General features: G+C 36.6%; 1 protein-coding gene across 4 annotated transcripts in view; it reads left to right on the top strand.

The window, feature by feature from the left end:
* Positions 1 to 15,307, top strand: part of LOC134225992 (unconventional myosin-XVIIIa) — a 543,965-nt gene that overhangs the window by 138,825 nt on the left and 389,833 nt on the right. For all 4 annotated transcript variants that reach the window (XM_062706483.1, XM_062706482.1, XM_062706484.1 and 1 more), the window contains 2 exons: positions 4,037 to 4,516; positions 4,579 to 4,710. In XM_062706483.1, the coding sequence (XP_062562467.1) occupies positions 4,037 to 4,516; positions 4,579 to 4,710 (612 nt within the window). The remainder of the gene's footprint in view (positions 1 to 4,036; positions 4,517 to 4,578; positions 4,711 to 15,307) is intronic.

Genomic DNA, 15,307 nt, shown 5'->3' with positions numbered 1-15,307 from the left:
TAAGCACCAAATCAGCTTCATAGCCTATTATTGGTGACGAAAAATCTTTGCAAAAGAGTTTAGAAAAATGTTGCTTAATATTTGCAATAACAGATTCTTTTCGCCTATCGTCACAAACATTTTTAACGAATAACGAATTTGAAAAGGCATTTCTCCACTGGGGAAAGAATTCATCTAGCCAATCTCGTCCCATTAAAGGCAAGAAATCATTGTTACTGTCCAACACTATTAAATCTAAATGCTTTATTGAACCATTCATAACAACTTCAACACGAACTTTTCCTTTAATTGCGAGATTTGCGCCATTAACAACAACCAGTTTTTTACCAAATTTTTCAATTGGCATATCGAACACTTTATCGTACAGTTGCTTCCCCACAAGTGTAACGGAAGATCCACAATCAACTTCCATCTTCATCTTTTTCCCCTGAATCAACACATTTGTTAGGCAAGGCTCATTTACATTAGATTTACTTTTCACCATCATGCAATATAGTTCACCTGATTCATCTTCCGAAGAGTCTTCCAAATTCGTCTTGAACCGATCGAACAGATTTTCCAGCTTGCTTTCTGTTTGCTCCTCATCTGCGAATTTAACGGCTGGTTTACGCTGATCGTTAATGTATTTGAAGCATTTCTTAACTACATGACCTCTTTTTCCACAGTAAAAACATACAAAATCGCCATTCTGTCTACCAGCGTATCCACCGGCTCTTGAGCCGCTCCTGCTTCTGCTCCTATCGCCATAACCGCCATTACTTCTAGTGCCTCTATTCAACGTGCGAACTCCATCATAATTTCTGTCTCTACCTCTGTTCCTTTCAAAACGGTATTCATTGTTATTCCTAGATTTCTCTGGTGTTCTTCCAAGCCGAGCTCTCACTGATCCAATTCTATTTGGGGCATTGTTCGAAATTATTTTGGCGCGCTCCCCGGCTAACTCCCAATTAACAATCATACGCTCTGCTGTCGCTAAAGTTAAATTTTCTTCCCCCAGCAATTTCTGCTGTAAAGCCTCGTCATATACACCCATTACAAGTTTATCTCTAATGGCAATATCTTTAAACTCTCCAAAGTCACAAAATTCTGCTTGCAGTTTCACTTCTAAAACAAAATTTTCAGCTGTTTCAAATTGTGTTTGAGATCTATTGTAGAACTTGTACCGCTGAATCAAATCAGGCTCTTTTTTGTCAAATCTATCCTGTAGCTTTTTGATTATGTCAGTATAGTTCAACGCAGATATGCTAGTTGATGGATAAAGCAATTTCAATTCCTCGAATACTGCCGGACCACTCAACGTAATAAATAATGATTTTTTTGAGTCTTCTGGTACCTTATTGTATTCAAAAATAAACTTAAGTCTTTCTGCATAATTACTGAAAGAAGTTCCACGTACGTAGTGCGGAATTGACCCTACAATGTTACCGCTCATCCTTTTAGAATTTGGAAACAAAAGCAGAAAGAGAAATTACAATGTAGGTTTCACTTCAGCCACGAGGAATACTCAATCGCAAATTAAATCGATGAAACCGTAGAATATGTACACGTATGACACTCACCCAATCAGCCTTTAGCACCCTGCGTCTCACTATCCTCAAAACTTTAGATGCCTACCTCAATCCGCAGTCTGTTCGATTCCGATCCTAGGTGTTTCCTTCGTTTTCCCGCCAGAAACTTCACACCAGCATGCGGCAACAGCAACGTAACCACGGTACCAGCAACTCAACCACGGGAATAGCAACGCAACCACAGCAACTAAACAACAGCAACAGCAAATCTCGAATTAATTCAAATAAATCTGGTGTATTTACTTGCAATACTTTTATCTCAATTCAATTCGTCAAACTCTTTTTTTTTCTTTTCAATAATTTTATCACCTTTGTGATTTTCTAAAATTGCGCGTTTCTTTTATTGTAATCACTACTATACAAAACTTTTGTTACCTTTGTAACACAGTGATTCCAATGGATTCCGTCACCTGTTGCCTTCGCAACTCAATTTTCCTTTTAAAATTCAGTTTCTATTCTTTCACTAGCACCTTTGTATCACAACTTTTGTTGAACACCTTTATTCACTATAAACTTTTTAGTCTAGCACACGCGATACTTTTTACGTTTTTCAGTTGATTTTTACTGCGCGCATGGTAAAATCGAACGGGTTTGTTATCTGCTGAAAATCGTCGGTGCGTATTCTTAAAATAACCCTCGGAATGGTAGTTTTGACTGCAATATTTTTTGGCGTGCAGACTTCTATAGAAGTCCTAAGCTAAGAACAGCTAAGTGTCGGAATCTTACACTGAAAACAATCTACACGCTCATGCTACTGGTTCCACACTTGAATTTTCACTACTTGAATAGCATACGAAAATAACGTGTAAATCCAGTCTCAATTGTCAAAACAGAGCACGTTCGATATAATGGAATTACAACATGAATGGAAATGGAAAACACATGAAATTTTGTGGATGGTTTTTGCGAAAATTATCTTCTTTGTATTACATAAAACAATCATTCAAACATACCTACTAATGAAACACATTAAATGCTGCTTAGTATAATAACGCATTTTTCATTAGAAAATTATATTGCATGGAAAACCATGTATCAGGATAGGGATATATTTTTCTTAAGTTTCCTTTTTAATCTCCTTGAATCCATCGGACAAATTCCGCGGATAAGATTCCACGCCTTATTTGTAGCTATGAGAAGACTACATAAACTACAGTAATATTTGGAAATATACGAAGCAGTCATTCCGAAGACAATTCCGCAGCAGAAGTCAAGTTGACCTGGAATAATTTTGAAAACATGCGAATTAATGTTGAATACAACCCACACTTAAACTTACCTTTTGGTATATTTTATATAAAACCGTTCATAATGAGCAGCTATTAGGACCACATCGATAATAATGTTATGACTTTATTAATAATTCGATTTTTTTAGACGAATTGCAGACGGTTCACGCACAATCAGTGGATATTTTCTCTTAGCGCCATATTGTTTTCTTCACCAATAATTACTGTGCGTAATCATATTCAAAACACGTTAAATTGCAATGGATTTTCCAGTGGTGTGAATTTAAATTCAATTCTTGCGACTTTAACGTGGATGGGTAGTGAAGATGGCGATTGATAAAACACGTTCAAATCATGTTATAAAAAATGTCGTTTAAGCGTGTTTAGTATTTTCAGTGTAGGGATTATACGAATGTTTCTCCTATTTTTGTCCATGACGAATCTTTATTCATATGAGTTCAGTGCGTGTTGGCTCTTGTTTCGGACGGCAGAACGATCGCGCGATTTGCCGAAATTTTGTGTTTTGCATTGCGCGGCCGGTAATAAAGTTAATTAGTTCAGTGCGTGTTGGCTCTTGTTTCGGACGGCAGAACGATCGCGCGATTTGCCGAAATTTTGTGTTTTGCATTGCGCGGCCGGTAATTAAGTTAATTAATTCAGTGCGTGTTGGCTCTTGTTTCGGACGGCAGAACGATCGCGCGATTTGCCGAAATTTTGTGTTTTGCATTGCGTGGCTGGTAATAAAGTTAATTAGCTGAGTGCGAGTTGGCTCTTGTTTCGGACGGCAGAACGATCGCGCGATTTGCCGAAATTTTGTGTTTAGTTTTGTTTTTCCTTAGGACGGTTCGTAAGTAAATTGATGAATATATTTTATTATTTTTACAGCATATACTGTTATTGACAAACGCTCTATATTGTCGAATAGAGCTCCTTATTATTCACCTTTCCCACTAACACAAATTTTCCTTCCCGAGACATCTATGAAGGTAGTATGGGTTCCCTGCATCTTCACTAGTAGATGTTGAACTAACATTCCTTCCCTTCCTTCCGTGATTGTAAGGACGTGGCCAGGTATACAACTGCTACTGTATAGGAAAAGGTACTAATCCCAAGTACCAATTTGCGACAATATACAGCTCAATTGAGCATTGTATAGCCACCCATGATTTGTACAATCACATATGCTATGCTATGCTATGACAAATCTTTATTCATATGTTAAATTCCTTCCTTTTCCAGACGACGGCATTCAGCAACAATTATTTGAATATAGCGACGTCTCCTTCTCCTAGCGCTGGAAGCTTCACCGACACATCGAATTCTTCATTTGCAACGCCAACTGTGTCAATGAGCCCTGTTGGAGAATTACAAACGTTATATCGATGGTCTCAATCTTTTGAAGAAACTCTTCCATTACCTCCAATAAACATTGCAAAATTACCACCAGTACGAGACTTGGTGATAAAACGTCAAAAAACACCTAGGAATGATTTTGGATTCAGCCTTCGGAAAGCCATGGTTTTGTGCCCAACGAACAGCTTGCTATCACCAAAATTTCAATCAGTAATCTTTGCTGAACCCAGTATGAACATTAAATCCAGTACTGGCTTATTACCAGGTGATAGACTTTTAAAAGTAAATGGATTATCTGTAGAGGATATGCCCCGAGAAACAATAATAGATATGATCAAAAACAGCAGTGATAGTGTAAGCGTACAGGTAATAGAGGCTAATGAAAATAAACAATAATAATAGGTATTGCACAAATAAACGTTTTTCAGGTACAACCGGTTGCTGAATTGGTTGAACTGTCGCGACGTTGTATTAATAGCAGTATTCGTGTAAATTCGACTGAGATGATAGAATGCAATACTTTGAAAGGAAGTGCAAATCAACGCATCAATATTACCACTGTAAGTATATAATAAAAATTATCCGCACTTTAATGTCTATTACAGGTACAGTAGACGTTAGATAACTGCAATTGACCTTTCCCGTTTTTTTATTCGCTCAATCAATTTTTTTATTTTATTTGAGGTCAACTTTCCCAAAAGAACTAATTTTTTTTCGCCCTTAAATATTTAGGGGTGATCGGGGCAATATGGGCCACCTAAGGAAATCGTCTCGAAAAGCGCTGAAAAGCTAAAACAACATCGTTCAAATGTAGTTGACTTATACTAGAGAATGTTACCTTTCATATTACGTCGATGAATGACGAAAAATGCGTTTGGAAATTGTTGGAATGCACTTTTGAAAATGTATTGATTTCAATGTGTGTTCCCGACTATACGGGGCAATATGAGCCACCATTTGGGGCAGTATGGGCCACCCTTCCAAAACCAAAAAGTATCGTAATATGGAAGAATATGATATTCCTACAACAGTTGTGAGTATTCCATACTAAATAAAATGAAAAAACTGCACAACAGCGGACTGAACTGATTTGCCACTCTTCACCGTTTGAACAGCCACATTTCAATTGGTCAATGGTCATTTTTTCTGTTTCTATCGCAGTAATGCGCTGTTGTAATTTTTCCGTAATGAATCTTACATATATGATAATATTCTTGTATTTGAATACTGAAATTTGAACTTGAACTTGCTCGCATTTTAAGGCCAGATATCTTGTTCTACGCAGCTATGCCCATATTGCCCCATAGAGACTGGTTTTGGAAAAAAAAAAGTTTTATGATAAATTCAGATTTGTATCAATATAAACATGTGTGCATAATATTCAATTTTAATATATCTTTTTATTGTGGTGAATTATTGACCTGTATTTTAATCAGTTTTGTGTCAAAACCTTATTTATAAACTTGAAATCTTATAATAATTTTGCCTATGTAGCGAAAATTTACATTTTCAAGTGTATTTTCATGTTTGTATTGAATTTTAATGCGGTTTTCACGTTGATGCATATGTGGAGCATCCTCTTAAAGATCATATAACTTTTACATGATAAAACTTGTCAATAAGCTCAAAATGAGGGTGGCTCATATTGCCCCGTATGTTCATATTGCCCCTACTGCCCCTAAATATTTTTAAAATTTAAAACAAAAAACCAAAGCGACCGTGTTTGGTGCGAAATTTAAAATTTGTGGACTGTATTTTACCGCTGATTGCTTTTTCGTAGTAGCTGTACGAGTGAAAAATCCTCTTCGAGTGAACGAGTTTCCAATCGGGATATTAGTGAAAGAAGGAAGACGGAAAATTATTCCTAACTCAAACTCTTTATTTCCTCCTCTTTCAACTACTAATGTATGGTTACTCGTTGCTCAGTAGGTGCGGCACTGCACTACTACTGTCGTCGGTGTATCGGCACAGAGAACAGACGTTGAAGCTGCACTCGCCATGCATGTTGTGATAACATTTTACTGTTCATTTTGAAATTACTTTGGAATGTCGCCGTTATCCCGTGCATAATCAGCGCTAGTGTCACCAAAAAATGCCACTGTGCGCTAGTGTCGTTATGCATGCAAGAGCATACCAGCGCCATCGTGTTGTCAAAATGAGATTATGTGTTGCAATGTCGACGTCGATGGCGTTGAGGTTCGTTGCGTTTGTTTACACATGTTTTGCAAGAAATTTTGTTCTAGCCTCCATGTCTGTTCTCTGTGGTATCGGCTCAGCTGCGATCGCTTCGCTGCTGTCGTAGTCGGCTAATGCAAGCTATTTTCAATTCTTCTCCTCTGCTCTGCGTCGTCTCGTTCTTCTCGTAGTGGCGCTTGTGTAACGTCGTATTGAATAGTGATGATGATTCCTTGAGATTGGACTTCTTTTATACCATTCGTTTCGTCATTAATGCTGTCCAATGAGAGCTTGAAGTAGCTCGAAGTTTCTCCCTGTCCTGCTCATGCCCATTTGTTGACAAAAAAGAACAAGCAGGACGGGAACAACTTCGAGCTACTTCGAGCTGCTCATTGGACAGCACTATTGTCTCAGTTCTAGTTTGTTTTGCACTGTCGTTTGAGGCGTGGCCTATTTACATGGCTTTGCTCAGTTTTCTTTCCGGCATTTTCTTGTGGGAGACACAACATACTCCGGCCGCGTTGGGACGTTGCGTTCCAATTAACTGTTTGTTCTGTCGTTCAGCAGGCGTTGATTATCCTCTGTTGGCAGAATTGACAGTTTCGTTTTGGGGCGTCTGTAGGTAGCTCCTGTTGGAGAGTAGTAGTGAGATGCCCCATTACTGGTGGAAGTCAAAGTGGGCAGCCCCTCGGTAGCTCGGCTTGGCGCGCTCTCTCCAATGTCAAGTGTTGTCGTAATGCTGTGTTGAGGCTCGTTTGTTGTGGCGCGAATATATTTTCACTTATGTAAATAGTCGTTTATTCATTTCAATAAAGTTTGATTGTTCGTTTTTACGTGAGGTGTTCTTTCTTTCATACGCGAAAGTCTTGAGTGTTGATTGTCCACTGGTGTACTCGGTTGTATTCAACAGGTTAAGGTCCCAGGAGAGAAAAGAAAGAACCGAAGACTTGATAGGTGAAGAATCAATTGCGATAGTTTCCGCTGATAGGAGCAACGCGTAGACATTTTGAGATTGAATTGTTAGCGCATAATTTAGGACGTTTATTCAATTGATTTGTGCATTTGAAAGACAATTATTGAGACTGTGTGAGAAAAATTTATTGAAAGATATGGCTGAGGCGAAGATAACGATTGAGCGATTGAACGACAGCAATTGGGCTGGTTGGAAGTTCCGGATGGAGCTTTTGTTAGAAAGAGAATCTGTGAAAGATAGTGAACGAGAAAAAGCCGGAAGATGCGACGGAGTCGTGGATTACCAAAGATGCTTCGGCCCGAGCGATTGTTGGGCTGGCACTGGACGATAGTCATTTGTCCCATGTAATCGGTGTCGCTTCGGCAAATGAAATGTGGATAAAACTAAAGGGTTATCATGAACGTGGATCCCTGAGTAATATAATACACGTTTTGCGAAAATTATGTTCAGTACGTCTCCAGGAAGGAGGTAACATGTCGAAACATCTGACGGAGATATCTGGATTAGTACAGAGACTTCTTGGAATGGGTGAACAATTGGGAGAACATTGGATTGTGGCAATACTGCTCTCTAGTTTGCCAGAATCATAAAATCCATTAATAACAGCGTTGGAAGGACATTCGGAAGCGGATCTCAACATGGAGTATGTGAGAGGCACGTTGCTTGACGAGTGGCGTCGAAGATGTGAAAAGAAGGAAGACAATAACGGAACTGCGCTTCGGGCGGTCAATATCTTACGCTCCATATAAATAAAAAATCTTTTGTACGAAAAAAATCGTACAAGGGGGAGGGGGGGTCGAGAAACCCAGAAAAATTGCTTACGTAAAAATGTACGATCCCTAAATAGTCGTTTATTCATTTCAATAATGTTTGATTGTTCGTTTATTTATACGTGAGGTGTTCTTTCTTTCATACGCGAAAGTCTTGAGTGTTGATTGTTCACTGGTGTACTCGGTTGTATTCAACAGCTCCTTCACTCAAAATGTCTACAACTCGGACCAAGTTATCGGAACCGGTGTACAACTATGTGATTCGGCCGAGTTTCCAGAGAAGCGGCGGTCTATTCTTGTTGTGTAGAAGTACCACCATTCCTTTTTTTGCATGGTACGTTTGATTTATAGATACCGTGACCTGCCCTAATTCCGCGCATCGCCTAATACCGTGGTTTTTATAAAAAATAAGAACCTGACTATCGTGGACATCACATTATTTGGTGAAATGTTCAAACATAATATGTTTGAACATTTCAACAAATAATACGATGTCCATGATAGCCAGGTTATGATTTTTGATGAAAACCACGGTATTAGGCGATGCGCGGAATTAGGGCAGGTCACGGTAGTGGAATATATAGATGAGCGAAGATAAATCCTCTGTCTCCAAACGAACTGTCAAACGTGTCTCAGCCATGCTTTCGCTCATCTATAGATTCTACTATCTATAGTTTGATTGAAGACGCTGGATCTCGTCGCCCAGCTCGACGTGTTGAATTACTCTTACGATAGCCAATAACGATTAGCGAAGTTCGCAGATGGTTAGCCATTTTTTCAGATTTCGTTCAGTTGTCTTCTTCTTCAAGTTAGTCACGTAGCGTAGAATACATGCGATGATTCGTTGTAGTTTGTGGAAAGACTCATATTTTCCAAATACTGGTAGTGCTTCTTCGATGATTGCTGCTGTTGTCACTATTATTGCTTTTAACGGCAACTCGTTGTAGAAAAGTTCGTCTGGCAATTCTATCTCGATGATCGGTTCGTTGATAAACTTGGGAACGTCCCACCACAGTCCGCTCATGATGAGATTGATTGGTAGTTGGCCTCTCGAAATGATGTCCGCCGGGTTGAGATGAGCTCTGACGTAGTTCCACTGGTAGCTTCCAGTTAACCTTCGTATCTCTGCTGTGCGATTGCGAACAAAGATTTCTAGAAATCTGAGATTCTGAGACTCTAAGAATTTGAGATTCTGAGAATCTGAGAATCTGATATTCTGAGATTCTGAGATGCTGAGAATTTGAGATTCTGAAATTCTGAGATTCTGAGATTTTTAGATTCAGAGATTCTGAGATTCTGAGATTTTTAGATTATGAGATTCTGACCCAGGTAACCAATAAGCATTAAAGTAAGCACTATAGCATTATACTGGCATTATACACAGCATTATACTGGCATTGCATATGCTCCATGCTGTATATAAGCATTTCGAAAACCTGGCTGTTCTAAATAAGCATTGCCAAAGCAATCATGAGAGGCATAGTCTTATAATAACATTTTGAATGCACAATGTTGTTTTTCGTTAAGTGCAATGAAACAGCTACATTAGTGCCACTTTAAAGCCCGTAGTGTTCATATGTCGAACGTTTTCCAATATGGAACAATATAGCGGGGGCTATTTGTCTAATGAACTTGTATTTGAAAATAGAAATCCGTACGTGCAGAATGTTTTTTCCATTCCGACCATTGACAGGAGTACTTGTCGTTAACCTAACCCTATCACTAATTACATAGTTAAGCTACATTTTATTATTCCATTGGGACCATCCAGAAACCACGTGGTCATATTTTTGAAGATTTTCAACAAACCCCCCCTCCCCCCATGTGGTTTATCGGGGTCATTTGCCAGACACCCTACCCCCCCCCCCTCTGACCACGTGTTTTTTTTAAGTACAAAAAAAAATTAAAAACTTATATAACTAAAACATATGGTTAATCCGATCAATTTTGAAGATGGACAATTTCAACTGATTCAAAATCAAACTAAACCCTGCATGGAAATTATAAATTTTCATGAATTCGGACATTTTGATGATGTTATCATGCTGTAATGTGTATCAGGTATTAGGATATCTGAAACTCGCACACTTTCGATGCATCAGGAGGATACAAAAAAATGTGGACTCGCGAATATGTTCTAAAAATTTCGAGAAAAATTTGTGATGGTTTAGAAATTTTCCAAATATTCCTATATTTCCGAATATTTTTTTTTAATTTCTTCATTAGTGATTTTTTTAAATAATTATAAAGTTCATCACTGGATATCCCTATAGATTCCTAAGAGTGTTTGGGACACTCTGGAGCTCTGGAGTAGCTCTGGAGGTACTGGAAACTCTTAAGATATATTAGCGAAGCATCTGAACTGAACTCTTACAACAAAAAGTTTATCAGAGAATCACAAAGTTAATCTTAGATATGCAAATAAAACCTCCTACTATTGTTTCTTTTGAGTAGCATTCCTGTAGAAATTCCACTATCGTCATCAAATTAGTTTACCTTCCAATCCAATACAGGTATACCTCGATTATATGGACTTTTTCGATGCAAAAAAGTCCATATAATCGAATTTTCCATATAATCGAAGCAATTTTTTTTTCTCGAAATTTGTGTTACACGATGAAATAAGTCTTGAAAGTTGAAAGAAAATATCCATATATTGCCTTACAGTCTAATCCCCATGTTTGGGCTCATTTTATGATAACTCAGTAGATTATGATTTTCGATACGAACGTAGCCTTTTTTCCAGCCGCTTGTTTCTAAGATTACATTAGTAATGAAGACTTTGCCCAGCTCAATGTGAGCACACTAATATACTTATTCACGAATTCTAACTACAGTGCCTTCCTGTTTCAGCAACAAAGCAAATACTGAGTGGTCGAGAAAGGTATATGTTAAATTCAAAAATTGGCTTTATATAGAAGGACTGACACTTGTCCTCTTTTGATTTGATCGCAGCAAATTGAAACCGATGTAAAGTTTTGTCCTATTGTCTCCTTATGAAAATTGGCCGGATTGGACTATGGGCTCAGAAGATATGGCCAAAATGCATTTGTTTATGCAAAAATCGCGTAGAAACAGTCTCACTTTTCTGACACTTATCTTTAAAAGATCTCCTTGCAACAAGTTGCGTTTGATTGATATACTTAAAAAGAATTTGAATCAATGTAAATAAGGCTCTATCCACGTATCAGTGTCATTTTTACAAGAACCAATTGACATTTCCCGCCAAAAAATGTATCTCGTTTTATTGTCTCAGTCAATTCTTTGACTTATTTTAGTTCAACTTTTTCACGGAATTCATATTTTAGAATAAAAAAAATCAGAAGAGTGCCGCACGTTTGAAGAATTGGAATTGGCCTTATTTTAATTCAAAATCGGGCGAATGTTAGGTCAAGCTTGGAAACCAGCACTATTCGTCAAAAAGTATGGGTTCTTTGGGAAAGTTGTCCTCAACAAATTGAAGAATCGATTGAGCGGATAAAAATTGTTGACGGGAAAGGTCAATTGCATAGTGCACCTACACCTTCTAAGTGGAATATATAAATAAATTGTTATGGCTATTTTGGACTATGTTCGTATTTTAAAGCAGGGCTGTATTTTGCAACGGGTTTTAAAATTCAAAACGACGCACAGTGGCGGGCCCTCATAAAAATTCCGGACAAAACTTGAGATTGCATTCAAAATTTCACCACCGCGCGCTGTTGTATTTTGTACAACACTAACAAAAAACACATCGCTTACATTACACACACAGCAAATAATTTTGAAAATTCAACGACGTGTAAAATTGCAGCTGATCCCAACAAACGAATAAACATTTGATATTCAATTAAATTTGATTGAATTTTACAACCAAGTACAGTTTAAATTCATTTTGATTTGGAAGAACAATAATATCGATTGAATTTTACGTTTATTTGCATGCTTCAAATATGTGCATGAAAATATATTTAAAATCACAACATATTTTTAACTGTGCAGCATGAGGTTAGTTAGCGTTTCAGGATCACGCTTTGCTGAACGGTTTAGCAGCAATTGATTTAAGAACTGCTAACAAGAACATTCTAAAGATATTCAATTTCTTTTCCTACCGTTGAGCGTCAGTATAATCCTTAAGCCTTGTGCTGAACAAATGCGAATACCAGGATATTCAACAACATTTATTTAAACATAAAGACTGCTCGAAGAGTTTTCAGTTTTTTACATTCAAATAATTATCAAGTTCGTCCAGAAAAAATAATGCCAGGTTTGAAAACCATTTGGAGCTTTATGTATCACATATTGAAATAAACTCTTCCAGTTTCGTGGATATACCTAAAAAATCAGTCTCAGTGGGTCCGGTTTGCTAAATGTTAATGCATCATCCGTCCTTCTATACTTAATTCCATGCACCAAAAGCAGAAAACGGTTGGAAGCAAAGATCTAACAGCTAAATATGACAATCTCATCTTATCACTTGCTCCGCATACTGTCAGTCTGATAATTCACTTCACGTTTTCGTATGGCATAGATCACCAAAAATACGCATTATTTTTCACCACATATTTGTAAGGACGTGGCCGTGGCTGTTGCAGATTAAAGAATTGTATGTTTATCACTATATACAATGAAATTTTCCAACGCGAAAATGGTAAATCAATCAAGTCAATCGAACATATGACTCAGAGTGTATCTCCATATATAACATCACAACATGCCTTACGGGCCTTTATTTGCCACAATGTACCACAATAAATATAGAATCAATGTAAAATATGACTTACAATATTCAACATCTTTTTAAAACCCAAAAAAACAGAAAAAAATTGAGCGAAAAAAAATGTCCATATAATCGAGGTAAAAAGTCCATATAATCGAAGTCCATATAATCGAGGGTCCATATAATCGAGGGTCCATATAATCGAGGTAAACCTGTATTAACAATATTCACAGATGAACAATTTTGCTGAAGAAAATGGTGGCCTAGCTCTCTTTTGTGATTTTATAGACAAGCTAAAACGCTGGTCATATATGACCCATCCGTCCTGAAAGGGTTGAGATTTGTTTTGGAGTTCAATTTCAATCGTTATTATAACACATTTTTTTAACCTAGATTGTTTTAAAAATTGGGGTGTTTTTTTTTTTGGAACACTGCCATTTTTTTCATATCGCAGCAATCTCCTTAATTCTAAGACCCTTTTATGAATTTAAAAAGCATTATTCAGAATTTCATGTTGATTTTTAAATGCAAGCTTCTCTATGTCATAACCTTTTTCATACGCACTACTAGAGTTTTGTGCATTTAGAACATAATGCACCTATTATTTAATTTTTTGATCAATTATACTAATTGCTTCATAAGCCTAAATTATTGCCTACATTTATTGCTTGGATTAATTTTAAATTCCAAGATCTTCTGAATTTTCAAGAATAATTATTCTGGAGTTGCAAGGGAAACCCTTCGGAATATTGACAAGAAATTCTTCGGAGTCTCCACAGAGAAATCTTTAGAATTTCAACGACATTGTTTCCGAAATTCTGTGTAAGAGTTCCGAAAAATGTTCGGTAGAAACTAGAAGAATCCGAAATGCATATTTGCGATGAAAATTCCAATAAACATCAAATTCCGCAGAATTTCCAGTATAAATTAGAAAAAAAATCCAGCTTACTTTTTTACAAAATCTCTAAAGATTTTTTTTTCAAAATCCTGGGCAACTTTAATGAATCTTCAAAGGAAATTCTTCTAAATTTCCGATGGAAATTTTTTCATTTTCCAAAAGAAATTCTTAGAAATTTTCAGTAGTTTTTTTAATTTCCAAAAGAAATTAGTCGGAATATGCCAAAATATTTCCGATGGAAATTCCTATGATTTTCCAGTATAAAATCGAAAAAAGTTCACCTGAAACACCAATAATGAATTTCCAGAGGAAATTTCGATGTTTTCACAAACGGAAATAACGAAAAAATTGTACTTTTGTTGTACTTGTAAAGGTTGTACTTTTGAAGCATTTCCAGTAGGAATTCCTTAAAAAAATAAATCAAAATTTTAAAGATTTTCTGATGAGTTAGGTAATTTTCTGGAAAAAATCCTTAAAATTTCTAAATCATTTCCTGTGTATCTTTGCATGGTGAAGATTTAAAGCAATGTTTAGCTGAACCTACTTAGAAATCAAAGTGACTTCTCGAAGAAGAATGAATTCCCGATGAAATGTTGAAAGAATTTATGGTGCAAAATAAAAAAAACATAAACCTTGAGAATTCTAAAGATGTAATCTTTGAAAATCCAAAGAATTTTTTAAAGATAATGCACAGACTTCTTCCGTGGAAGTTCTAAGTAATGCCTCAAATTAAAAAAAAAATACTTGAAAAATTAAAAAAAATGTGATAGAATTCACAAAGAGCGTAAATTCCAAATTTGAAAAAAAAATCATTGCACGATTATATGTAGCAAGTACGATGGATACACTATACCTAGGGTGTCGAGAATGTTTCCCACCCGAAAACATCCTAGACAGGAACGTGAATTGAACTCGCCATCTCCGGTTTGGCAATCCTACGCCTTTGCTCGCAAGGCTAAATGGAGACTGAACATTTTGAAGTGTACTCCTTAAAATGTTCGAAAAACTATTTTTGGAAATGAAGAAGAATTTCTGGTAAAGATTTGGAAGAACTTGTCGAAGAAATTCATTAGAATGTAGAAAAAATATATAAATTTGAACAATTTTTTCCACCGAAAATTGTATGTATTTCCCACGGGTTTGCTTTGAATTTTAAGACACAATTCACATCGATTTTTTTTCGGAATTTACACTGGAGTTGTTTTGTTTTTTTTTTTCATTAACAATTTATCGACTTTTTATCAAGATTGTATAAAGTAATTTCAAAGTTTTCACAGGAAATTTCTTTACTAGATTTTTCCTGAAAATCCACAAGAAATTCTTTTGAAGTTTTTTTCTTGGATTATTGTAAAAACATGAACATTTTTCAAAATTATAGCTGCAGTCCGCTGATGCAAAAGTGTCGGCGGCGTGATGCCAAAAACCATCTGCGGCAGATTTTTTTTTTTAATATTTTTCCATTTTTCCTTTTCAATTTTTTTTTGTGGAAATTGAGACTGAATCGCAACATGTTTTTTCGTTTATTTTTCCATGGAAATAGGATCTAAGTTACCGATTTTCTCGATGCACACCTACGTCTATTTAACGCTGAGTTGAAAAGACGCTACGTGGGCATCCGCCGTAAGATGCGCTTTGCGTTTAA

Source organism: Armigeres subalbatus, chromosome 3 (genome assembly GCF_024139115.2).
Source record: "Armigeres subalbatus isolate Guangzhou_Male chromosome 3, GZ_Asu_2, whole genome shotgun sequence".
In the NCBI taxonomy this organism is placed as follows: Eukaryota; Metazoa; Arthropoda; class Insecta; order Diptera; family Culicidae; genus Armigeres; species Armigeres subalbatus.
Note: the sequence above shows the minus strand (reverse complement) of the source record. Positions and strands in the feature narration are given on the sequence as shown.